The following is a 26,041-nucleotide window of genomic DNA, read 5'->3' as shown; positions in this document are numbered from 1 at the left end:
ACAGATCACCGCCACTGCCAGGGTGGGTAAGGGCCTGTAAGATGGAGATCTTCTGCCAGACTTTTGGGTGAGGCAGCAGACATCAAATATCATCTGGCCCCTCCTGTTACCATTGTGTTACCTCTCTGTTAACATCTATATTATGGTAGTCAGAATGATAGCCACCTTGGTCTATCCAAGGTAGGGTACTCATACCGAAAGTTGCAACTAGTGCAGAACACAGCAGCACGGATGTTGACGGCAACACCTATCCTGGCTCACATCCACCCAGTGCTGCATGAACTAAGTTAAAGGGACAGCTGTGCTTAGGGGGCAATATTTTCCGAGCAATTAAGTGAGAGGGTGCCACAAACTGTTGAAGTCCCACTGGGTGTGTTGGAAATTTGGCGACCTTTTAAACCAAGAAGAGGAGATTGGCAGCTGCACCGTCCCTAAAACACATGAAGCTGCCTTATACAGAGTGGACCATCCGTCTATTTAGGTCAGTATCGTCCACATGGGCACAGTATTGTCCGCAGGGCCTGTAAGATGGAGCTCTTCCACTGGGCTTTTAGCTGAGACAGTGGGCGTCTCCTCCTTTAACTGGCCTCCCATCAGTGTCCTGGATTTTGAACAGCCACCTGGGATCTATAGTTTCCATCTTTGCTACTGAGTTATTGATTTGATCCGCATGGTATTTTATATTTTTATAATTATTGTATTGCATTGTATTGTTTAAATTTTATTGTTTTAAACGGTTTTGTTATTGTTACTTCTACAGTTCCACAGGGCCTGTAAGATGGAGATCTTCTGCCAGACTTTTGGGTGAGGCAGCAGACATCAAATATCATCTGGCCCCTCCTGTTACCATTGTGTTACCTCTCTGTTAACATCTATATTATGGTAGTCAGAATGATAGCCACCTTGGTCTATCCAAGGTAGGGTACTCATAATCTGGAATTTCTTTTTGGATCTAGCTCTTTCCATCTTTAATTGTCTAACATCAGGGCACCATTGTAATAGTTGTTAGTTTGATCACCATCATCTAAGGGTTAAGTTTATAGTTTTATCTTGATTTTATTGTTTTAATGTTGTAACCCACCCTGAGCCCACTTACAGGAAGGGTGGGATAGAAATTGAACCAAATCAATAAATATTGGTATATTGTATGAACATTGATGGGACCCGCCCTAAGCCTCCTTGCAGGCAGAGCAGGATACAAGCCCAATAGAATAAAAATAAATAAATAAAAATCACAGCGGAACTGCTGGTGCCTGTCCATTAAATAACCCTCAAGTGTCAAGTGAATTGGACTAATTCTATGGGCCCCTGAACAGGGAGCCCCCAGCCATCCTCCATTGCTTCCTATGGGGGGGGGGGATTCTGTGCTTTCACCAGGGCAAAGAATACCTAAAGACACAACAGCAAACAAAGCCACAAGCCTCTCAAAGCAGACAAAAACAACTAGTAAAAAAAAACAATGCAGAACCAGGGAATCCCAGCAATCCCAGGACAATGTGGCAAGCCTAACACAACAAATGTACAACCTGAGAATCCAAGCCAATGTACAAACAAAAAACCCAAGGCAATGTCAAACCAGAGAGTCCACTGCAATCCACAAACCTAGCACAAATCAACTCAAGCAAAGAGCACAATGTTGCAAGACCAACAAAACCAATTTCAAAGGGCAGAATCAAATCCAAATCAACCTGACAAGCCACTACCAAGCCCTGACAAGAAGACATTGACAAAGGTACACAGTAAAATTGGGGGGGGGGGGGAACAGTCCTGGGAGCCTTAAAGCTGGCTCTCAGTTTTCCCAATTATTCCTAAATATTTCTGTAATTTTTGTGACCCAATTTCCAGTATCCCAAAAAATCACAGATATCATCTGAACACCCAAATACATCTGGAAAATACCAATAAGGTATTTTTAGATCTATATTTGGACTGGATATATCCAAATGCACATCACCCCACTGTGATGCTAGCACACCTCCCTGACATCAACCTGCCCCCATCCATACAAAGAACACAAGAGAAAAAGCCAAAAAAGAAAAAGAAAAAAAGAGCACCTTCCATTGTAAGGAGACTGTGGCATCCCAGTACTAGCAGCCCTGTAACTACCCACTCCAGGAAACTCTACAGATGTGGGTTCAACTATCATCCTTCAAGGAGAGGAAGTATGGCCACTCCAACCATACCACTCAGATACCTTCACAGCTCATTAAGCAGAGAAAACCCCAGCAGAAAACTCATAGCTGCTCCCAGTCAAGGATTCACATCTCAGGAGGAATAAATGCCCCAAGGAGCAGCTTTTTGCCAGGCAAGGAGGACAGAGACATTAGGACAGCAACAAAAGAACACAACAGCACAGCCCTGGAATTCTGTCATTCCTGTAACAGCTCACTTGGGGAAAACAAGTTGATCACCAGCAAAATAGGAAGAGGATGAGAAGGAGAGATTAGAGCTTGCACTAGTTCACACGCACTGAAGAACATTCCTCTAACTCACATCCAACTAGACAATTTTTTAAAGGATGCATCATGGAATATTTGGAATTCTTTACCAGCTCTGGTGTCAAAACAAGTTATGTAGACCTGGCCAGGAAAGACTATGGAGAACAGTGTAATGCTGTGGGAAAGCATTATGATGATATGACATTTCACCCAAGTATCTGTGTCAGAACTGTCTATTCTCATTTGTGAATGTTAAGTCTGTACTGTGTGAATGCTCAGGATTAAGCTCAAACAGCACTGACAGACAGTCTGGTTAGAAGACAGAGCCAGTTGTCCCCCTTCCTTTTCCAGTTTCTCTAATTTAAGAACATAAGAGAACATAAGAACATAAGAGAAGCCAATGTTGGATCAGGCCAATGGCCCATCTAGTCCAACACTCTGTCACACAGTAGCCAAAAATACCAGGTGCCATCAGGAGGTCCACCAGTGGGGCCAGGACACTAGTAGCCCTCCCACTGTTGCCCCCCCCAAGCACCAAGAATACAGAGCATCCCTTGCCCCAGACTGAGAGTTCCCATCTATACCTTGTAGCTAATAGCCACTGATGGATCTCTGCTCCATATGTTTATCCAATTACCACTTGATGCTTGTAGCTGCTGCCACCTCCTGTGGCAGTGAATTCCATGTGTTAATCACTCTTTAGGTGAAGAAGTACTTCCTTTTATTTGGGGCAATAAAGCCATTTGGTATGATAATGAAGGCAACCCAAGAGACAGGACATGGGCGGTGTGCAGTACGCAGTGGAATTCCTTTCCCTTCCTGGTGAATTTACATTGGGAGGGGTTTTGGTGGTCTGTGGGTAGGAGAAGCCATCTCTGGAGGGAAGCAGCCATTCTTAGGAACAGCTGACATGGTTTGGAAAGATTTTTGTTAATAACACAAGGAGACGTGGGTCCTTTCTGCCTTTGCCTGCCACTCTGGATTTTCTCAGTGTTCGAGTCGAGGCAATTTAAGTCCGTGGCAAAACAGCATCCAAATAACCTGGGAGAACAGCAGGCTGAAACTGGGCTGACCACTGAAGGGAGGTGATATAATGCAGATTTGGGGGGGGGGGAACTGGATTAAAAAGAAGGTTAAATTCAATTTTAGTGCAGAATTGCTTGGAGGACACTGTGGTGAACATGGATTAAAATGAGAGTGCAGAAAGGGCCATGGAAAGAGACTTCATGAGAACTCTGAAGGTGTGACAAACGGGCAAAAAGGTTAGATATATCATTGAATGTCTACAGATATTCTTGAGGGCAGAAGACACTTGGTTGTATCTAAAGCAACAAACAGTACAGGCATCAATTACAAATTGAGGCTAAAATAAGTTACTTCATTCAAAGATTTATTGAAGAATGTATCATTCTTTAAAGCTTACTTTTTTGTAATTAGTGTGTTGGTTTGAATGTATAACTGTTCTTATGACCTTTATGTATATTTTTATTGTTATATTTGTTTTATTGTTTTAATCCTACCAATAAAATGTTAATGAGAAAAAAAAAGAGAGAGGTGATCACCCAGATGGAGGAAAAGGTAGTCTGAAAGAAACAGAACAAATCTGAAACTATTAACATCACAGAGATAAGTTCAGACCGATAGAAGTGAAGTGTGTTTAAACCTATTTGATTTTCTCTGTGCTCAGATGCTGTGGTCTTTTGCCATTCAACTGCTTGCTTCCCCTTTACTGGATCAACTGCATTCTTTAAGATTTTTTTAAAAATCTGAAATTGAAGTTATTTTGTTTCTGCAACTACCAAAAAATGCTTTGTTTTGTGCTTTTCAAGGTATAAGAGTAGTTAAGAAACCCTCTACCAAGTGATATTTCAAGAATTTCTCCCCTGCCCCCATGTTGGCTGAATTAAAGAGGAGATTTCTCTGTAGGGTGTCTGACTGTGGGCTGTCAGACTTCGATTCTATTAATGGCCTACTGGTGGCAGCACAGAGTACCCTGTATTTGTGAAAGGAAATGGGTGGGATAAAGCTGGAGGGATGAACTCCTCATTGGAGCAGCCTGAGAACTATGCGACCTGAATAAATCCTTCATTCTCTGTGGTAAAAACAAGGGCCTGGGGTGTTCATTTCCCACACAGCATGCTTGTGGCAAGCTACCACATGGAGCTGGCCACCAGACAGGCCTTGAAGGCTGTCTGTTAATAACATGAAATTGAATCGTTGGGGATTGGCCATGCACACCAGCTGGTTTCCACAGATTCCAGTCATTTCAGAAATGCATGTAGCCATTGCTCTGCAGCATGTGTTTGTTTATTTATTTTTAACTTATTTAATTATTTGCATCCTACTTTTCTACCCAGTGGAGACCAAAAGCAGCTCACAGTACAGAAAATAGAATAGAAATGAACAAGGAAAAGAGGGACTGGGGGAGGGGCTTCTGGGTACACAGCAGGTCTTCCTCTCTCTCCTGACCAGGGATTCTGTCAGCTCAAGGTGGTGACCTTTAGGCTAAGATCAGAAGGAATAGAGTCCTTCGGCTTTTGCCTCCAGGCTGCCCTGACAGATACGAGAATCACCAGCTAAACTTATACTGAGTCCTGTCACTCATGCCCGTGATGGGTACAACTTAAGGCTGCCGGCTTCCAGGTGGGGGCTGGAGATCTCCGGGTATCACAACTGATCTCCAGACACAGATCAGTTCCCCTAGAGAAAATGGCTACTTTGGAGGGTGGACTCCGTGGCATTATACCCTGCTGAGGGCCTTCCCCGGGCTCCACCCCGAAATCTCCGGGAAACAGTGGTCTTGTCAGCAGTTTGCAATGTTTCACAACTTTGGAAACAACTACTGCGGTTTTCTTTCTTTTCAACGAGGAGCAGCTTCTCGTTCCTTCAGATGTCAGATTCTCAAGTGAGCCCTTCAGCTTCATCCAGGACTGTTGTTTTTTAAAGGCATCTTTTGTGATGTTGCAAAAGATATTTCATTCTAATCCAGAAGGGAGGATGAAGTCGCTGAGGTGGCCTTGTGCAAGAGCTGACAAACACAGGGGAATCTCACAAGCATCACCACTGCCAAAAAGACATCCCATTACTGATACTTGACTCCCTGGAAAAAGAGGAAGATGAGATTCTGGGAACCAGAATTCGGTAGGAATCAATGCTGGGTGGGGCCTTTCTATTCAAAGGGACAGAGGATGATGGTGGCTTAAATTTTTCAGGGTACTCTTCACCCTCTCTCGTGCTTCAGTGCACAATGTGAGAATTACTGATCCTATCAGTTAATTAATAATCCTGTAGAAAGTTGATCAAATAAAAGATCTTTAACTGATTGACAGCTTCAGGTCTTTCAGGCAAATAACAGAAATCAGGGTAAACTTTTTTTAAGTGGCTTCTATAAGGAAATGTACTACTCCTGCTTTGGCAATCTGTATCGGTTAAATGTTAACTCTTTATATTTCACACTGACATATCTCTCAGTTGCTTAGATTCTGAATAAGAAGAAGAGTTGGTTTTTATGCCCCACTTTACCCAAAGGAGTCTTAAATCAGCTTACAATCGCCTTCCCTTCCTCTCCCCACAACTGCCATCCTGTGAGGTAGGTGGGGCTAAGAGAGTTCTGACAGTAACAGTGATTGGCCCAAAGTCACCCAGCAGGCTTCATGTGAAGGAGTGGGGAATCAGACCAGATTAGAATCTGCTGCTCTTAACCACTGCACTGTGCAGTGAACCACACTGTTAATTGTGACTTCCAGCCAAGGAACAGTTAAGACAACTGATCAATCTCACTTTAACACCCATTTACTCCATATTGTTCCACCTTACTCAGTTCATTGAACACAGAACACATTTTCTACAGTTTTGTCTATTCTTAATAGAAACAAAATGTTTGTTGCAGAGCAAATGTTATTGCCAACAAGTCAGTCAGTAGAAATGACTCTCAAGCAGTGTTCCCTCTAAGCTGATTTAGTGTGAGCTAGCTCAGTTTTTAGCCTCCAGATCATACATTGTTGTCTTCGCTCAGGAAGGATATGGCTCCAGAACAAACTAATTTATGCAGTAGCCAAATTTCTCGCTCACAACTTTAATGCCAGTAGCTCACAAAGTAGAATTTTTGCTCATAAGACTCCACAGCTTAAAGGGAGCATTGCTCTGAAGCAACTTTTATGAAATATTTCTTTTAAAAAGTTGACAGCCTAAAGAAGTTACTTTGCATTTTACTCAGTCATAATAGTCTTCACCATATATACTATATATCCATGCTTGTAAATTGATTGAAAAGTAGTATGATCTTGCAACAGTCAGTTATCTGTGCAAGTACACAGGAATCTGAAAGGACAGATGTTGATTCATGGGGTAATGGTTATGCTATTGGACTAGAAGTGGTTCAAATCCCATAACTCAGCTATTCACTTGGGAAAGGAGACACACCTGACAAACATTAAATAAGGATAAACATTATGAAATAAACTACACACAAACACACATATATAAATATATAAACTTAAAAGTGGTGTAAATATATAAACTTAAAAGAGTGTCAGAGTAGGAACATCTAGTTTCAAATCCCCACCCTGCCATGAATCTGATGGGTGACCTTGGGCCAATCCCTCTCTCTCAGCTTAGTTTACCCCACAAGGTAAAGGAAAACAATATGTACAACTCTGAGCTCTCTGGAGAAAGGGCAGGACAAAAATAATAGACAATCAATAGTTTGTGGAACTCTTATAATAAACATTCTACACTGGAAACTTAACAGGAATATTTTTGAATTTTATTAACGTGATCAAGTCTTCATACACCCTGCCAGTTAGGGTCCACCTCACAAGCCCTGCTCTCTGTGCTCCTGCCTTCAGAGGTGAGGCAACCAGCGATGGCTTTTTCAGCAATGGCATCTTCTGCAGCATGTCCTTCCCCTTGAGGCTCACCTGGCACCTTACGTTGCTTTCTTTTAGGTGCCAGGCCAAACCAGGGGTTGACCTTGTGTCACTATTTTAGTCTAGAAACTCTTGTTTCAAGCAGTCAGTGGTCTGTTTTTGTCATTTGGTTTTTTTATGCTGGGCTGAGTTTCTAATACTGGGTTTCAGTTAATGTCTTCTAATGTTCTTATTTTTATTTTTATTTTTTAAATTGTTTTATTGCCATTGCAAGCAGATTCTTTGAGAGGCAGCATAATTTTTTCTAAATAAATACAATAAATTATTGCCATGTATCTTGAGCTTTTTAAAAGAAGGGTGGATATAACTTTATAAACAAATAAGCAATATGTTCACAAACACATTCATAACCAGAAAAGTTTCTAAGGGACAGAACATAAAACACATTTTTCACTGCTATGTTAGGCCCTATTGAATAAAGTTTTCAACAACATATATTAAATGGTATATTTTTCTGTTAGATATATCTCCCAACAATTCATCTGGGGGGCAAGAAAGAGAAAATCAGCTCTTCTGTTAGATCTGGGGGGCAAGAAAGAGAAAATCAGCTGCAAAACCAGTCTGAATTGTTTAAAATGTGATATACATTCTTTATCTTCCTCAAAGAAAAAACTTTCACCCACATTCTACAATAAGTTTCTTTAAGGCCATTTTTAAAAATGACAGATATAGTCCTACTTCAGCTAAACAGGATTGCTAGTGGCACAAAAAGTTATATGAGACAGCTGGAAGAGACAGAGCAGATTCTTGTTTTTAAATGGCCTTGATAAAGGGGACACAGTTTTGAATTAATAGCACTCCTTGTACTGGTTTCAGACCTCAAGGATCTCACTCCAGAAGGTAACAGTTTGATAAAGATAATGAAAATGTTCTGCTAGAATCCAAAGGCTCTAATACTCAAGGTACCTGACATTTAAACCCTAAACAGAAAATTGCACACTTTTGTAATAAAACAGTACCTTGTACTTTACAAATGGTGCCAGTGCTAATTGCAACAATATGCTGAGAGAATCGTCACCCAAGTCGAAAGTACTTACTTCCATTAACTTTCTGGAACTCATTAGTCCCTCTCCCTTCCCCCCCCCCCAGCCCTCAATATCTCCCTTGCAGGTGCGTCAATTTGTGCATGTGGGGAGGGGGCAATCCCTCATGCCCTGAAGAATTTTGTGCTCCAGCATAGCCAGCCAGCATGCTTCTGCAACAGACAGTGCAATTCTTTGCGAGAAAGGCTGTCCAATGCAGAGACAGCTGGAAGTCACTTCGACCCCCGAAGACACAATTCAAAGCCTCTTCTGTTTGGCTTTTTGATTCCTGATTGACGCATTCACTGCCGGCTGGAGATAAATGCTGTTGTGAGGACAATGTTGATCCGCTCCAGCTATTCCAGTGAAGGACTTTTTTTTTGTTGAATAATAAACAAAACAAAAATGGTGTCTGAATAGAGCTTGAGATAGACAGAGAGGGAGCATAGTAGCTTTAAAGAGGCTGGCAAGTCGATTGAAGAGTTAATTGTCTGGGTGTACAAAGAGTTATTCTGACCACAGACAAAGCACTCTCTCTTCCTGGTAGCAGTTTTTAAAAAGGGATGTGTCAAAAAGGACCTTCTAGAGCTGCTAGGTTTCTCTTACAAATGGCATTGCTTTGAAAACTTCTGATGGTTTGATTCAGATATAGAGCACTTTCTTACAACCTACTGAAATCCAATTGTAAACCTATTCAGTTTAAAAGCTTCTGGATTGCACTAAATCATCAGTTAGATACCAGGTGCGGTATTAATATGCCCAGGAAACCTTTCTTCTTCCCAGTTTCCTGAATCAAGGCATGGATACTATAGAAAATTATTATATATTTCTTCCAAACATTGATCTCACATTTAAAATTACAAAGCTAAACATCCCAAATGCAATCTTAGGTGAAAACTGTGATGACAGGCATTTTGCAACAGTGTGTACCTACACACACATGCACACACACCATCTCCCTAGCTTCTGTCGTTTGCTCCACACATCCACCAATTTCCTTGTATTATCAGAGCTGGAAATCTCATGCAGATGTATATAACCTGTCTAGTTAATATTCATGCTGCAAATGCTTTAAAGTGACATTGATTTCAGTCCACATCTAACACCCACAATTCTTTGAGTGTTCATTAGAAGCATCAAAATTCCATCTTTCAGCTTGGAATGTTCTATGTTAGTGCTAGCTAATAGTGTATTGGCAAAAAAGAAGGGTATTGGAAGGGTTACTGCAAAAATCAATTCTGTGTGTCCATTCGTGATTAATTAGGCAGGCCCATGCAGGCAGATGAGCTTGTGCGCATACACACAACATCCCTCAACAAGGAGTAATAGAAAGATATAATGTCATTTTTACTAACTTAAAGAGAGAACCAAAAAAACCTCTATGTTAGGCATACTGATTCAGTAGAGACCTGAACTATCCCTCTGCTGAATCCCACCAGTCCAAATACTAGTGTCAGCACAGTCCAAGTGAGAGAGACTGAGGAACTGCTGAGCAAAACTGCATGCCAACTTGTTTTCCTCTTTTATGAGACTTTCCACCCTTAGCAGGCACAACATTTGAAAAATTCCCACACAGAAGACACTTTTATGTAGGAATTGCCATGTTATACATGCATAAACCATTCCTGTCCTCCAAATCACTGCATATGAATAATTTACATACATGTAATGACAATATACATGTGAATGCACACAGTGGGGTTTAGTTTAAATGCTTAGGGATAAGATTACATGATTACTCCAGGTATCATAACAAAGTCTGAGTCCAGTGGCATCTTTAGGACCAACCAAGTTTTATTCAACACAGTTTTATGCAGTTTTATGCAGTTTTTATATGTGGCTTGTTTGTAATGGCTTGCTTGTTTTTATATTGATAATTTATGTCATTTTTATGATTTGGGGGGGTTACTTGTAAATCACCTCAAGTAGGCCTTAATGGAGGCAGCACATAAATTGCCTAAATAAACAAATAAACAAAGGGAGCTAATGTTGGCTGTGCTATCTCCTCAGACCAAGACAGGTTGCAACATTGTGTCTTCCACAGCTTACAGTTTCAAACAATATCTTCTAACCAACTTCCAGTTTCACTAAAGAAACAGGGATACGAGAAAGTTTTCATACAGAAAACTAGCTCACACTATGGATGGATTTTTGTGAGGTCAGAGCAGTTTCTCTCCAATACATTCTGCCCCTCAGTTTCTCTCCTTCAGCAAAAAAAATTAAAAAAATGAAGTACTAAAAAAACCCTTTGGTAGCAAAGCTGGTTGACATTAATAAAGTGTGCTAGACACTATGGAGAACCCATTCAAAAACTGAAGGATGAGAATTATACAGTATACAGCTGTGGGAAATGTTTAAACATATCTAGTGAGGTAATAAGGGTTTCCCATTTCTTCTTGCAAATGGCAGTGCAGGGAAAAGGCAGGCTTAAGCACAATCTTTTTGCCTTTTAGGACAGGATTCTGAATTAATACCTCTTTAAAAAAAAGTCTCATGTTCTTATATTTTAATGTGAGTTTCAGAATTTTACATGCAGTTAAAGGCACCTTAGAGAACACCCCATGCCTTTAAGCTACTCTTGCCTCAGCCCAACAGTCTCTCTCTGAAGTAAAGTCTCTCTATAAAATCTCCCTCACATCTTCAAGGCCTTGGGTTGCAAAGTGGGGGTGGGGAGGGGCAGCAAGTTTCCCAGATCAAGGCCATTTGAAATTCAACCATATGGTTGAAGCCCTACAGCTGCATGTGTTAATTACCTCACGTGCCCCCTGTAAAGCAGTCTGTTAAACACAAAAAGAAAAACAGAAGAGAAAAAAGGCTGTCCCACAGGATTAAGTAAATAGTCCAGATTTTTTTTTTGCCTAATTCCTCCCAGACACACAGACACACAAACTGTTTTCCTTCTGACACCTGCATGCTTAGGAGTCATAACACACGGGCACACACACCCTTTACATATCCCGCTATGTGCAGTGAACCGAGGCAAAACCATTGCAAAATGTGCTTCCTCTTCTCAACCCCTTTCTCTCTCCACCCACCACTTAGAGACCTGATTTCTGGCTGACAACTTGACTGAATTTGGGGGCTTACAATATGCTTTTTCATGTCCTCAGAAAAGAGAACGGGGCCCTTCATCAGCAAGGTCTGCATTGCTTGTGAGGGTAAAAGGAAAGGGCAGGTCCACAAAACCACAGCAGTCCCTTCTCGGTTTTGACAGGGTTTTTCCTTGTAGATGGAAACCGTGTGGAAATCCACGAATTCCAACTGAAGAGATATCTGGTTGTCACAGGTATAAATTGAATCTAATCAGTCCAATAACTCCACAACAAAGATTATAAATAAAGGAACCTGACACTGTGGAATCCAGTAAGGAAAGAAAGAGAGAACTTCAAATGGACAGAATATATCCCTAGAAGTCATCACATATCAGTTTCATAATCATTTCTGGAAGACAGCTATAAAGAGGCAAGCTACCATCACTACATTTTTCTGGAGAAAGTAAGATTAGTAAACTCTCAGGTATATGTAATTGCCAGTTATATATAACATACACCTTCCAGGAAGACCTGTCCAAACAAACTAAGTCTGCTACCTTTCCAAACATGCATATGTATCATTTGTGTATTTATGCTGATACCACGTTTGTGTCAACATTCCTGTTATTCACATACACAAAAATGCCAGTCTCACAGATCTTCCTAGGCAGCTACCACGTCCCAAACCAATGAATCTGTTCCTCTAGCTAGCTAATTAATACCTGTAAAATGCTTTATGGATTTAAATTATCAGATTACAGTTTTAAAGTTTATTGCATTCGATTTTTATCCTGCCCCTCCCCCCCAGCAGTTGGGGCCTGGGGCAGTTAACAACATAAATACAAAACATGCATTAAAATACAAATATTTTATAAAACAATTAAATATACGGCACTCTGGCACTCTTTTTTACTCAAATCTCAATCCAGAATATGCTTTTCTGGCAGCTCAGAGGGCAGTTTGGTTCTTGCCTTATTGTGGAGCTGGTTTTCTCTATCCAGCAAAATAAAAAGAACAGGCCGTCACTGTTCCCTCTAAGCTGAGTTAGTGTGAGCTAGCTCACAGTTCTTTAGCTTCCTGCTCCCACATTTTTGTCTTAGCTCAGGAAGGATGGCTCCAGAGCAGACTAATCTATGCAGTAACCAAATTGCTCGCTCACAACTTTAATGCCAGTAGCTCACAAAGTAGAATTTTTGCTCACAAGACTCCACAGCTTAGAGGGAACATTGCAGGTCATTCTTTTTTAATGTTTATCTGGGAACCTAAAAAAGAACATTAGATCAGCCCCACTTTAATATTTTCATAAATGAATGTTGGCTTCCTACTGCGTTCCATCAGGACAGCAAGAAACTTGACAGAAAAAGGTAGAAATGATGACCTTCTCAGGCATCAAGATGGTTCTACATGGCAATCTTTTTGCACTGTTGAAGGATCTCTCTTCTGCATTAAGGGGCAACCAGAACTGAAATAAGGATTCCAAATAGCACATCCCCCCCTAAAAATCTTGCAATGATTGCATAGGAAACCAAGAACCTACTATATGTCAACTCAAAAGTCTTTCAGCAAAGCCCCTGTTCTTCCTACCTAATTAAGTACTTCTTCCTGAATGCGGTGTTTCTCTTCTGGCACTCATGAATAAAATGGTGTGGGTGCTTAAGTGTTCTTTTTTAAAAACTTGGTAGCAAGCCAAAGTCACTATTCATATTTTTTTAAGTATGTGCATAACCCTAATTGGTTTATACTAGCAGCACCTTAAAGGCTAAAGTTTATTATGACATGACTTTCCATGGATGAGAGGACAGTTTTATCAAATGCATAAACTTTCTAACTGAGACTGCTAGCAAGTTTGCTTAAAACAGGAAAAGTAGGTGACCAACTCTGGCATTTCAATTCAGTTTAGGAAAGAATTATCATATTTCTGTTTAATAAACCATTCCTTTTGTGAAGGATTCTCCACTGAGTCTGGAACTTTTGGAATTTGCTAACTACAAAAAGACGGATTGCTAGATTCTGACTGAACTAACAACGGATGATTTAGTGCCCAAGGCAAACACCTGTTTCTCTCCACCCTCTTTTTAAAAAAGCCATTTTGTGTATGCCGTGCCAGATCCATGGCCTAGATATCAAGAAATTTTATTCAAAAGAATGTGAACTTCCTTTGTGAGAGACTATACAATGAATCAGTTCACATAAACCTCTCCTGGCTCCCGGGGAGGGAGATGGATATTAATTACATTTTAAAATATTAGACTTAACATTGAGGTAGAAAAAGGTGACAATACATATCTAAAATGCTAGATCCAGTCAAGATCACAAGTTCAACATCTGGCAACACTGGAGCTGTGATGTAGATAAAGCTTAAAAGAGGCCGGTAACCAAGGGCTGTCAGGAAACATAAATGGTTAGACCAGAACTGATACAAACAGTAAAATGTGAACAAAGAACCACAGTAAAATATGAAGTAAGACACATGTAAGATAGAAAATTAATCACAGTGGGTTGGATCCAATGGTTTATTCTGCTCAGTGCCTTTGCAGGGTGTCTTCTGCTGCCCTGGCACAAGGAGCCCCCCCTCTGCCACAGCCATGCTGAATGCTCCTTGGATCAGTGGAAGGCTCCCCCACTAGCAGAATAACGGGGTTCAGATCCATCCCAGTGAGCTGTGACATTAAGGCAATGGGTGGTTAAATTATTTCACAGGCAAGAAACAGGGCGATAGAAGGACAGGGGTGAGATTAGAGCAACTACATCCACCAAAGCAAGCGCAGTGGGTCCAGAACAGATCACCTGACAGCAGTTCTAACATTCAAGTCAAAAGCACATATTTATAACATTTCTATCCCATGGGACCACATTGGGTGTGTTAATATATTTAATGTTTTAGTAGATAGGCATCAAGAAATTTAAGGTCAGTGCTGGCAATAATCTGCAAAAAGATAGGGCAAAGAGGTAGATAACCTAGCAGGTTTATTGAATAGGGTGAAGGATCTTCCGTCTTTTGGCCAGACTCCCAATTGCACAAGGAGCAGAATCTTATGCACAATTATATATGGAATGGGAACAGCCACGTTGGGAGACTTCAGCTCTTGCTTCCTTATATCCTTTTTATGTTAAAGTAGAAGAATGTACTACCTTAATTTTGCAAAGGCAAACTAGTTTATGAGGAATACTGAAAGGGGGGGGGGAACACACGCGTGCAGTGTGAGACAATCTTCTTCTGAGACCACTAGCATGGCAAACAAATGGGAAAGTTCAACAAAAGGACAGTGCCACAAGGATGGAGACAGACATAAAAATATTGTCAAGCTTCAGTCAATTCACCATTCAGCACATGGCAACAAAGAGCTGAGCTGATCTGCTTTACATCAACCACATATGAGAAGGATTAAAGGTCATAAGTGGTTAATCCAAGAGCTGAATGAGCAAGAGGTTCTATAAACCTCAAGTGTTATTCTCACTTCCAAGGTGATGTACAAGAGCTGAAGAAATATTGCTAAAAAGGCAGACCAACCATATGTTTTAGACAACCCAAATGGCTGACATAGGATCCCATTTTGGAATGGAAAAATTCTGCATCTTTGCAGCAATGAGATTTATACAGTATTTGTCTTAGGAAAAGGGGAATTGATTTTTTTCCTATTGAATAATAAAGAGTTTTGGCCTAGCACTGCATTTTCCTCAAGCAAGTCATCAACAATTTCTCTTCTTTGAGCCTTAAAAGCCCGTCCACTAAGGACAATGAAAGAATTGGTCTGTGTATAGATGGTCCTCCCTTCCAAAACTGGAATATGTTTCCTGCTGCAAGGCAAACGTCCCTACTCCAAGCCTGGCATCCCTACCTCCCACCCACCCCCACCCCTGGCAGTGGCCAGAGGGGACCTGGCAACCCTATGCATTAAAAAACCAATTAGATTCCGGGGTTTTACCAATTAGATTGGGTTTAAGATTTTCTAAGTACAGGGGTGGCTTCACAGCTGCCAAAAGCCCCAGTTAATCAGCACTCCACAGAGCCAGCTTCTGCTGGAAATGGGTTGGTTCTGAGCTCAGTTCACTTTGTAGATCAAAAGTGGGGCCACCAGTGGGCTGTGCACTTGGTTTCATATATGGAAGCAAACAATTTGTGACAGATCTAGCAAATGGCCTACGGTCCCCTCCCTTTGATACTACAATCCCATACATTTGCAAAGTGTATTTTGTGAGGGGGGGGGGAATCCGGAGGTAAAACTGTAATTAGATTATGTGGTTTATTCACAACTGAAGCAGGTCTCACTTCCCTGTCACTCTTCACAAAATGTTGTCCTTAGGCATGTAGATATGCTGCCAACACTACAACACAAACCACCGTCTGAAAATGTGTTTTGTTTGATTGATTTTCTTGCAGGTATCCAACCCATGCCAATCAGCTGTGTGAACAGTGGCCTTCATAATCTTAGAAGCCTGGACTATAGGGACTGAAAATGTTGAACCAAATGATGGGTTTGATCCGCAAAATGAAAGCAATCTGGATACATCTATATATTTCTGGATCACTTAGTTATTTGGTTACAAAAATACAGCATGGACTTCACAGTGGAACCTACATGTAAGACTTTAATGGATTCTTAACTACATTCTTTAGCAGATTTTCATATTTTCATCATGCTGTCAATACATTAATATATACTCCTCACATTTGGGATTGCATAGCCTTTAAAAACCATATTCATCTTTTACTCAGAGTAACAGGAAATTCCCTTGATGCACCAGACTTTAGATCTACCTTGCCCAGAACTCCAACTATGCGCAGTCCGATCTCACCTGGGATGCTCACAAGCATGGCACAATAATAGCATCCACCTCTCATTGTTTTCCATCAACTTCTGGTAATCAGAAATATGCCTATGAAGGAGGCCGCTTCCCTTTACTTTTTATGATGAACAGCCATTATGGCCAAGTTATATTATAAGTTGCTGTAGCATGCCACGACAATGACAACTGACAACCAGTAGAACACATCTTCAATTATTATTCCCAAGATATGTTTCAAATGCCTCTAGCATTGACCTCAGAAATTTGGAAAAATGGAATCATTGGGCAGAAGTATTGCAAATAAAATATTTAAATGCATTAACCATGAACCATATGAACAAAAAAAAACTTAGGTGGGAAGAACATTAAAAATTCTAATACAAGATACTTCAGCAACACAAATTAAGAATTCCAGATGAGTATTAAAAATAAACCCATGTATAATAAAATATATACACCAGGAAAATTACTGAATCAATTCTTTCAACTAATAAATAATTATTTCAACTAATAAATAAAAATTCTGCATCATTGCTATAATTTTGAGTACTTGCTATTGAAATGTGTTACCTCTGCATCCTTGCCTCCTAAAAGACAGGTTCTTTTACAAGGAATTTTAGAATGTAACATTTCCTATTTAACTGGATTCAACAAGAAGTTCTTTCTTTTAAATTTACATAACTGTAGCATATCTTCTATAGGCTTCCACAGCAGGAATACAGAAGACATAATTCAAAACTTCTTTTAATTTCTTTTTTCTACAAACATAATAGGAATTGAAATATTAAAGTTGTTAAGCTATTTCTTGGGTTTCTTTAAATAAATACTCTGCATGAAGGAAAGAGCCTGATGGACTGAACTAGTGGTAGATCTTGTTGCAGAAATAGTCACAACTATTCTGACACTTTGTAGAGGAACTGTTTGTGGAAAACAGAAGAGATTTGAGGTTGTGTGTTTCAATAAATGCTTTGGTTTGATCAGATCATCTCTGATGAACTCAACCAAAACATTAAAAATACAACATGATGAGTTAGGAAAGGGTTAGGAAAGAAAGCACCTTTGAAAATTCCACCCTTGGAAGAGCTGACCAGTGGCTCCTGGATGTCTACTCCACATTGCTAGGAGCCTCTGGCCACCATGCAGGCTTTCCATTCTCTAAATTTATTAAATATGAGCTATTCTTAGAATCCTTAGAATCTTCTGCTAAGACTCTGCTTTCTTGTGAGATGTTGCCATCTGCCTCATAAATTTAATAGTATGGTATCCTTTGAATTTAGTCATGTTTTGTCATGAGAAGTTCCAACATGGTTCAAAGTATGGCCCTAAATTAACCAATCCTCCTACAAACTTTACTACATTAGAGCACGGGACTCCACTCACCTTTTCTCCCAGAATTACCCTGTCCTAATGGCTTGTCAGTTACTGAACCTTAAAGAGAAGAAAACAAACAGATGTGTTAAGCAACTATGTGAGCAAAGCATTCAACAAGCCCAGATCAAAGTATAAGCAAATGAAACATTCACCTCAGATGCCATGCCCTGAAAGAGTAACCAGAGAGCTGCCTCCACATATACCTCCCACATGGTCCTAGAGTATATTGCTGTTTCACCTGACACTTTGTTGGGACTGTTGCAAGGTATCTGAGCTTCTATATTGAGAAACTAAACAAGGAAAGGACACTGGTCTCCAGGATAGTCTAGCTAGCAGTTGCAAGTGTTACACAATGGAGGACTTTCAAGCTACAAGGCCAAAGGGTGGTGGTAGGACTTAGGGGTGACACTTTGGCTGCAGTCACACACACTAAATAATTCACTTTCAATGCACTTTCAATGCACATTCCAATTGGATTTTGCCAGTTCACACAGTAAAATCTAGTTGGAAAGTGCACTGAAAGTGGATTGAAAGTGGATTATTTAGTGTGTGTGACTGCAGCCTTTGAATGACATAGCCGAATGCTCTAATATTCAGTACTCTACTCCATGTTTTATTGCAATATCAGGGAACCAGAATCTGGAGCAGATCCATACCAGGTTTTACTTGTGGTTCTGTACTGACAAACTGTTATGAAGGACTCCTTTCTTTTATTCTCTTTGTTCTGAATAAAGTTATGTTCTGTATACGTAAGAAGACCCTCAGCATATTCCTGAATCCTACAAATGCCAGCACAGAAAGCTGGTATGACCCCAGAGGAAGCACACAGATGGAAAGAGTTAAGCAGCTGGCCTTTGGTCCAGGTTACCAAGCATTATACTAGGACCTGTATTTCTGCTCTTAAGATTTTTATATCAGTGACTGGTTTTTGATTTGTCAGACCCTTCTGTAGAATCCTATAGCAGTAAGCACTTAAGACAAACAGAACAAGCAAAACTGATGGCATGGGGAGGCAAAGAAAAATACCTGCAGCAGATAGAAGATGTAGTTTGTGGCAAGATCTAAAAAACTAATTTAGATGTGATTTTTAAAATCTTATTCAATGTCTATTTAATTCACTTCTTTCCTACAATATTTCTGTTGGAAAAGTGCCTAATCATATGTATGTATTTATATATCTGTATCATTCAGACTCTCTGCATAAAGAATATACAAGTTCAATAGGATCAAAAGGCTACTTTGCTCCTAAAAATATTTTCTGTTTGACTAACAATGTGCTACAATTAATACAGTTCTAGCTTGCTACACTAGAACTCACAAAAATGACAAGGGCTAATTCACATGACCCAAATAGACCCTTACTGAGCTTGTTCCATTCTCAAAGTATGCTCCATCTTGCTTCATCTGATACCACATACATTTATAGCTTATGAAAATCGATATGATGTTATAGTATGCAAATAGCCACGTTAACCTATATCGAATCTTCCAAGCTTGGGCCTAACCTTTGGTTGCATGAATGATTCTAGGCATTTGTATTAAAAACTAAAGAGTTTCCTGTACAGAAATATTGATTTCTAAAAGTCTCCTGCCTTCTCCTGTGATGTCTTTCCGATAACAGGCTGTGCCTTATTTCCTGTTGCAAGCCAAATGGTGGGCCAGATGGCCTGAACAACTTTATAACCCGCATTCTTCACACTTCCATACTAGAAGCTAGACTGTAAGGCTCCACTTCCTGGCCCACATGCGACAAGTCATGTATACAATGAAGTAGCTGGAGTTTGGGGTCACATGACTGCAGGCAGGGTCTCCAAACTTCCAGCCAATCCCACAAACCTGATGTTAGCAACCATGGCAACCAACAATTGGGCACACCCATGCCCACTCGCAATTGGCTGATGGCCACAGCTAATTTGTGACTGGAATTGGGCTATAATTGATTGATCCCTATGAGAGTGAGTCTCTTAGCTCTCCCTTCCTCCTCTTGTCATTATCTGTTTTATGACACCTGAAATGCTGCCTCTTGAGAGACAAAGAGTTGCTTTGTGACTTGGAGCACATGGCTATGCAAAAATGGCATTTCCCTTCAAAATCCCTTGGTACTGGGACTATCTTGGACTGATGAATACTCCTGATGTGGTAACTATGAATCATTAATGTTTAGTTAAGGCAAACAGCCCTAGCCTTTGTTATTTTTGTAATCTCTGGTAGTCTGTTGCTGTGCTCTGTACTGAATAAAGATCCTCCTTATTGCTAAATTGGTTTTGATGTTGTAACTGAATTCCAAGTCTAAGCCTGGTGTCTAACCCTGACCACATATGCTACCTTGGTAAGAGTGTGCACCTCTGGATAGAGTTGCTATTGTGTTAAATCCCAGATGCTAACCAAGGGTCGGAATCTGTCCCTTAGGAAAGGCAGGGACTAGTGAAAAGAGGTTCTGGTGGCAAATTGTTGTGAAGACCAGAGATGGTACCAACTGTCTCATGGCTTACAGGATTCCCTCCCATTCCTGGACTGGCCTGGGTGGCTAAACCCTATACATTTCCTCTCTCACCTTGTCACTTCGGTATCAAAATAAGTGAATTGTTTATGTCCGCCCACAGTACCTGAACACACAGGAGTTTTGTTCTGAACAGAAGAACCACTGATGGGTTTGCCATCCGGAGTGACACACCAGCAATACCCAGTGTAAGTATGACACTGCACCTGTTTTGGGAGAAAGAGGAAGCATACCGGTAAGTCATTCATTTCTCAGTATCCACTTCTATCTGTGCTAAAGTGAATATAAAAGTTTCTGTGCCAGCTACAGGGCAGATCATTCATACAATATTGTCAGTGAGAAGCAAAAGAAATGTCCCTACTTCACGCTTTTTAATACAAGACCTGCAATGTTGCCAGCACCTAAAATCACAGTTGTGGTAGTCAGTATGGTATTTCAGGGAAAGGGCAATCACTTTAGCCAGAGCTGCTAAGAACTAGCATGAGCCCCCAGACAAAGATCCCTTGTGCACCCCCTCCCTCGCAATATACAGACCCAACCTAAACACTGAAGGAAAACAAGTGACATGATTTGCCCAGTTCAACAAGCCCCCAATTATGAAAAACTGCATTTCTGGAGGGTCCGCTAAGTATACCCCACAACAGCTATGTTGGTTCAGATCTCCAAACTGGCTGCTATGAAATATAATGCATCTACTTTTGACACTTGACACTGTGGGAACTATGTTTTGGGTAATATGCCTTGACACTGTGGGAACTATGTTTTGGGTTCATATAGCTTGCATTTATATTCAGACTTGCAAATTTGTACTTATCCTCAAAATTAAGATCGCTAACCAAATTCAAATGGCAAAATATGGCTGACACTAAAGAACTAAATGAATTACAACAGAGAAACGAAGAGAGGAGGAAAGCACGCACAAATACTACCCTACTTTCTGTAGAGCTAAACCATGAGTTTATTTATTTACTTTATTTCTAGTCCACCTTTCTCACTGCGACTCAAGGCAGATGACACGGTGTAAGTCAATGAAATCAACAGGATGATATATCTAATAAACAATGCAATAGGACTAGGATTACAAAAATTTGAAACAGACCTAAAAGTATTAGACATGATATTTCAAACAATGCAAAAAATGGTATTACAAAAGTAGATGCATTATGTCTGAGCCAGCCTTTCATGTTTGGGACACCATTGTACTTGTATAGCCAAAGACAACAAGATTTTACATGATAGCTGATAGGTCAGATGCTGAACTATGAATGTTTACTATGAAAGGAGAATAGCTTTCAAAGTGGAAACATTCAAAATATATTGCATTTTCCATACAATAAAGGATTTTTCATTCAAGTGACTATAGGTACAACATGACAATGCAAGGGTCTTTCCAGCTTTTATTGGTCAAATCAGAAAAATGTTTTTAACACTAATTCGCACAAATTCAATAAACAATTGGCTTAATTTCCAAGCACTACTTATAAAACCACAGTAATTATAAAAATAGTTTATTTCCAATGTATTAAACTTGGGAAAGACTTTGTTCTGCTGCAAACTAGATAATTAAAACCATTCTAAAATAACCTTGCACTTCTATTCCCACCCCAAGGGTAGTCTTTTTGAAGAGGGAGAAAGACTACCATGAATTTCAACAGACATGCAATAACACGTCATTTCTAAAATCACGTTCCTGGCAGTCCCTTCACTGTTAATAGAACCAGTATCCAAAATAAATGTGCTTAAATTTTTATATTAAGCTGTGGTCAGTATCAAACAAAGAACACGGTAGTCAGTTTTGGCTAATATTAAGCTGTGGTCAGTATCAAACAAAGAACACGGTAGTCAGTTTTGGCTAATAGGGTACCTATTGGCCCTTTGAGATAAAAAAAATACCATAACAATTTGTACTAGTATATTAGTATCAAAGATTTACTGGTATCTTGGCAGAACACTTCATTGAAAAAGCAATTAATGGAGTCCAGATGAATGGGTTTTGCCAAAATCATTGCCAGAGGATGGAGTTGCCTTATGGCTCAAATAACTGAGATTTGCTGGGTTTTGTCTTGCCACCCATTGTGTGCTGGGGTTGACCCAGATTTTTTAGAAACAACAACAACAAAGTGAAAATGTACAGGTATCATTCTACCTCATCCCTTAGCAAAAAGCAAAGCTGCTTCCACCCTGCAGTGTTCTAACCAATGGAGGGGTTATTACTGTGATGACGTACACATTCTTTCATTGCATGGACTGAATGGAGTAGAAGCTGAAAGCAGTGTCTGTACTGTCTTTCATTATAGTAAATAAGATTGTCATGTGCCTGCTGGGGGGCAGGAGATCTCCCACCCCCAATGGGCCTTCCCTACCAGCAGTCTAGTGTACCGAAGAAAGAGAAAATAAAATACATCACCTTTGGCAACAGCATCACATCACTTCTGGGAAAAGTTTTACCATACTTCCTGGCCATTTTACACTTTACCATAGTTTATGGCTATTCTTCGAGAGGTATGACATCACTTCTGGGTTTTCCTAAAAGTGATACCACACTATTACTGACAGCTGCCCCCCATTTTGCCCCCCCTGTCTCCTACTGGTTGTCAGACCAGGCCGGACAACCCTAATTGCAAAGCCCTTTTACTGTTGACCTGACCAGAACCTCACCTGGGTTCAGCATACAGCCACATGGATATTTATTTATTTATTTATATTTATAGTCCGCTCAAGATGGTGTTAAGGAACCGTGAACAACACGTCCGAAACCTCAGTGAGCAAGATAGCCGTGTATGACTACAAACTAGCAACAGGTTGAACAGACTACACTTTATGGTCAAAGATCCAATGTGGTCTGGGCCCCTCAGACCGATCAGATCTTTGTTTGGTGATGTCAGTTGGTGGAGTCACTCAGTTACTAGGCATATGACCTCATGGGGGTCTACCTAAGCAGAACTGGCAGGGCGATCTGCAGCTTTATCCTCGCAGCTCTAGCAGGTGTAAAACATGACACTAATTAAATGGGATGCAGTTAATTGGTTGCTAGGGTGCCATAGCTCTATCCTTGGTTATCTCATAACATGAGGTTAGCTTACTGAATCTTCACAGGTTTTTTCCCATTTGGACTTGCTTTCAGGCCTAGAGATCAGAATGAAGCCTAAACCAATGTTTAGCACAAAACAAGAAATTGCACTGGGAACTCAGTTTCTTGACATGGTCTTTTCCAGTGATTCTTGTCTTCTTATAATGTGGCTAGGGTATGATAACCTTAGTTTAGTCATTTTAGCTTCTAGCCAGAGTTCAGGCTTGATTTGATCTACAACCCACTTATTTGTCTTTTTGGCAGTCCACAGTATCCATAAAACACTCCAACACCACCTTTCAAACGAATCAACTTTCTTCCTGTCCGCTTTTTTCATTGTCCAACTTTCACACCCATACATAGTAATGGGGAGAACTATGGCATGAATTAACTTGATCTTGGTTGCCAGCAACACGTCTTCACACGTAAGAATCTTTTCCAGCTCCTTCATGGCTGCCCTTCCCAGTCTCAATCTCCTCCTGATTTCTTGGCTGCAGTCTCCTTTTTGGCTGATGATAGAGCCAAGGCATAAAAAAAATTAACAAATTTCATTGTCTTCATCATTATTCATAAAGTTGTGTAATTCCCCAGTAGTCGTTACTTTTGTCTTCTTGATGTCTTCAATTTTTCCGAAAATTTCCATTTTTTTCCAGAAAAAAACAGAACCTGGGGGGCTTTCAGAGCTTCAAAATTTCTGGAAATTTTACATCTCTATCCATCACCATTGATTCTTAAGTCTTAACTGTAAGGTTCAGTTTTAAACTGTGGTGCTGGCTTTATTGTATTTAATTGTTGGAAGCCACCCTGAACCCTGCCTGGCGGGGAAAGGAGTGGGATAAAAATCGAATAAATAAATAAAATAAGCTATCTTTCTCTTCTAGAGTAACTTGAGAATTTCCTGAATTGCCCCTCACCTCCAAACAAGGTTGTGTGTTCATTTTCAAGGCATAATTCCTCCTGTTCCTTGACAGGCAAGATTGCTATAGCGTCACAACACTTAGCGATCTAACAGTCTATTAGATCCCCTGAATTCCCAGCTTTCATTTAAAAAAAATATATCTCCAGGTCTCTTCAATGAAAGTATTGGGAGACTTACTTTAAAAAAACAACAACTGGGAATTCAGGGAAACTAAAAGAAAGGTCATTATAATGTTTCAATGTTATGGCAATCTTATTATTACTGAGCTTCAACAAACAAACAAAAAAGGCTCCCATTGATGGGGGGATGGCAGCCACAAAGGGGTGGGGTAGGAAAAATGCAGGGAAACTTAACATCTGGAAGGGCTGAGTTGGCAGCCACAGCAGCAACAGGAGAATGACAGGGAGTTGTTGCCATATGGGAAACCCCTACGGTTATGGGGTGAAAATGCCCCAAAACTTCAGCAGAACTGCATTTCTCATTACTGTATTTCCTCTTTATTTGATTAAAAGGGTTTGGTTATATGTCATCTATGAGAACACTGAACCAGATGTTCCAACTTAGGGTTTTAATTTTCTTAGAAGGGGGCTGAAGCCAGAACAGTGTTATTTTTCTCGAGCCCCTAGATAAACCCAACTTTTGTTCTGACACAACTACCTTTGGGTTCAATACTGAAATGTATTTGTAGCTGTTGTGAGGATTATACTTAAATCTGCTAATTTTATGAAGACATGCAATTTCCTTGTAACCAGAGATGAACAGTACACGTTGGAAAGAAAATGCTTTCTTTTTAGTAGTACACAACTGCAATGGAGACCTGGGAGAAAATCAGGCACTCCTCTTATATTTGCAACTTTTACTTCCTCATTAATTGAGAAGAGATAAGTTATCAGCTTTTAGGAAAACAAAGGATCAAATAGCTTGCCACATCTATCACAGCAGGCTTTCTTGTCTCCTCAGAACGGAAAAAAAAAGCCCATGCTGGTAGGACATTCTGGACACCCCATCCCTCCACAGGCCCCATTTGCTGCCACCTTCCTGGGAGTTGCAGTCATCATCTGAACTACCAGTGGCAAACTGGGAAGGTAAAAGGGCACAGCTCCATGGCACTGCCCCCTGCAATGGGGGGAGGAAGGAAGAGTGAAAGCCAGTGGCTTGCAGCAGCATCTTGAATGAGGTGAAGGCTGCTGGCTCACATGGGGCTGCGACCACTGGTGGCTTCTGCCTGCCCAGTTCATATGAAAAGAGAGCTGCCAGCTTGTGAAAGCAGTGGCAAGTCTCACCTGACTAGGGGGGGGAGAGAGGCCCATTAAGCCCACCAGGACTTAATGGCCAATCTGACCCTCCGTACAACCTCCAGTGTCTGCGAGGACAGTCTCCAGTCCACCCCCCAGCATCATCCTTAAAGGCACAGGCAGAAGAAGGAAGCACTGGAGCAGCCACCCAGGAAGGTTGGCTTGGCTCCGCAGGCAGGGGCTGGATGTTGAGGCATGCTGTGAGCCTCTTTTGGCAACCCTCCATCTCTGGCGCCCTAGGCAATCACCTACGTATATCTAATAGATGTGCCAGCCATGAGTACAGCTACCCATCTGGAATGATCACAGATTAGGTGACACCCTCTTCCAACACCCTAAGAGGCGACTCTACACATGGACATCACCAGATGGGCAACACTGAAATCAGATTGATTATGTCATTTGCAGTCAAAGATGGAGAAGCTCCATACAGTCAGTAAAAACAAGACCTGGAGCTGACTGTGGCTCAGATCATAAGCTACTCATTGCAAAATTCAGACTTAAACTGAAGAAAGTTGGGAAAAGGTTTGGCCTAGATCACATCCCTTATGAATATACAGAGGAGAAGAAGAATAGGTTTAAGAGACTAGATTTGATAGACAGAGTGCCTGAAGAACTATGGGAGGAGGTTCATGACATTATACAGGAGACAGCAATCAGCACCCTCCCAAAGAAAGT

At 40.7% G+C, this 26,041-nt stretch overlaps 1 protein-coding gene across 1 annotated transcript in view; it reads right to left on the bottom strand.

The window, feature by feature from the left end:
• Positions 1 to 26,041, bottom strand: part of SMOC1 (SPARC related modular calcium binding 1) — a 94,092-nt gene that overhangs the window by 53,886 nt on the left and 14,165 nt on the right. The window contains exons 4-5 of the mRNA XM_015407974.1: positions 20,186 to 20,285; positions 17,589 to 17,636 (exon numbers count right to left, since the gene is read on the bottom strand). Of these exons, the coding sequence (XP_015263460.1) occupies positions 17,589 to 17,636; positions 20,186 to 20,285 (148 nt within the window). The remainder of the gene's footprint in view (positions 1 to 17,588; positions 17,637 to 20,185; positions 20,286 to 26,041) is intronic.

Source organism: Gekko japonicus, unplaced genomic scaffold (genome assembly GCF_001447785.1).
Source record: "Gekko japonicus isolate JY-2015 unplaced genomic scaffold, Gekko_japonicus_V1.1 scaffold1, whole genome shotgun sequence".
Lineage (NCBI taxonomy): Eukaryota > Metazoa > Chordata > Lepidosauria > Squamata > Gekkonidae > Gekko > Gekko japonicus.
Note: the sequence above shows the minus strand (reverse complement) of the source record. Positions and strands in the feature narration are given on the sequence as shown.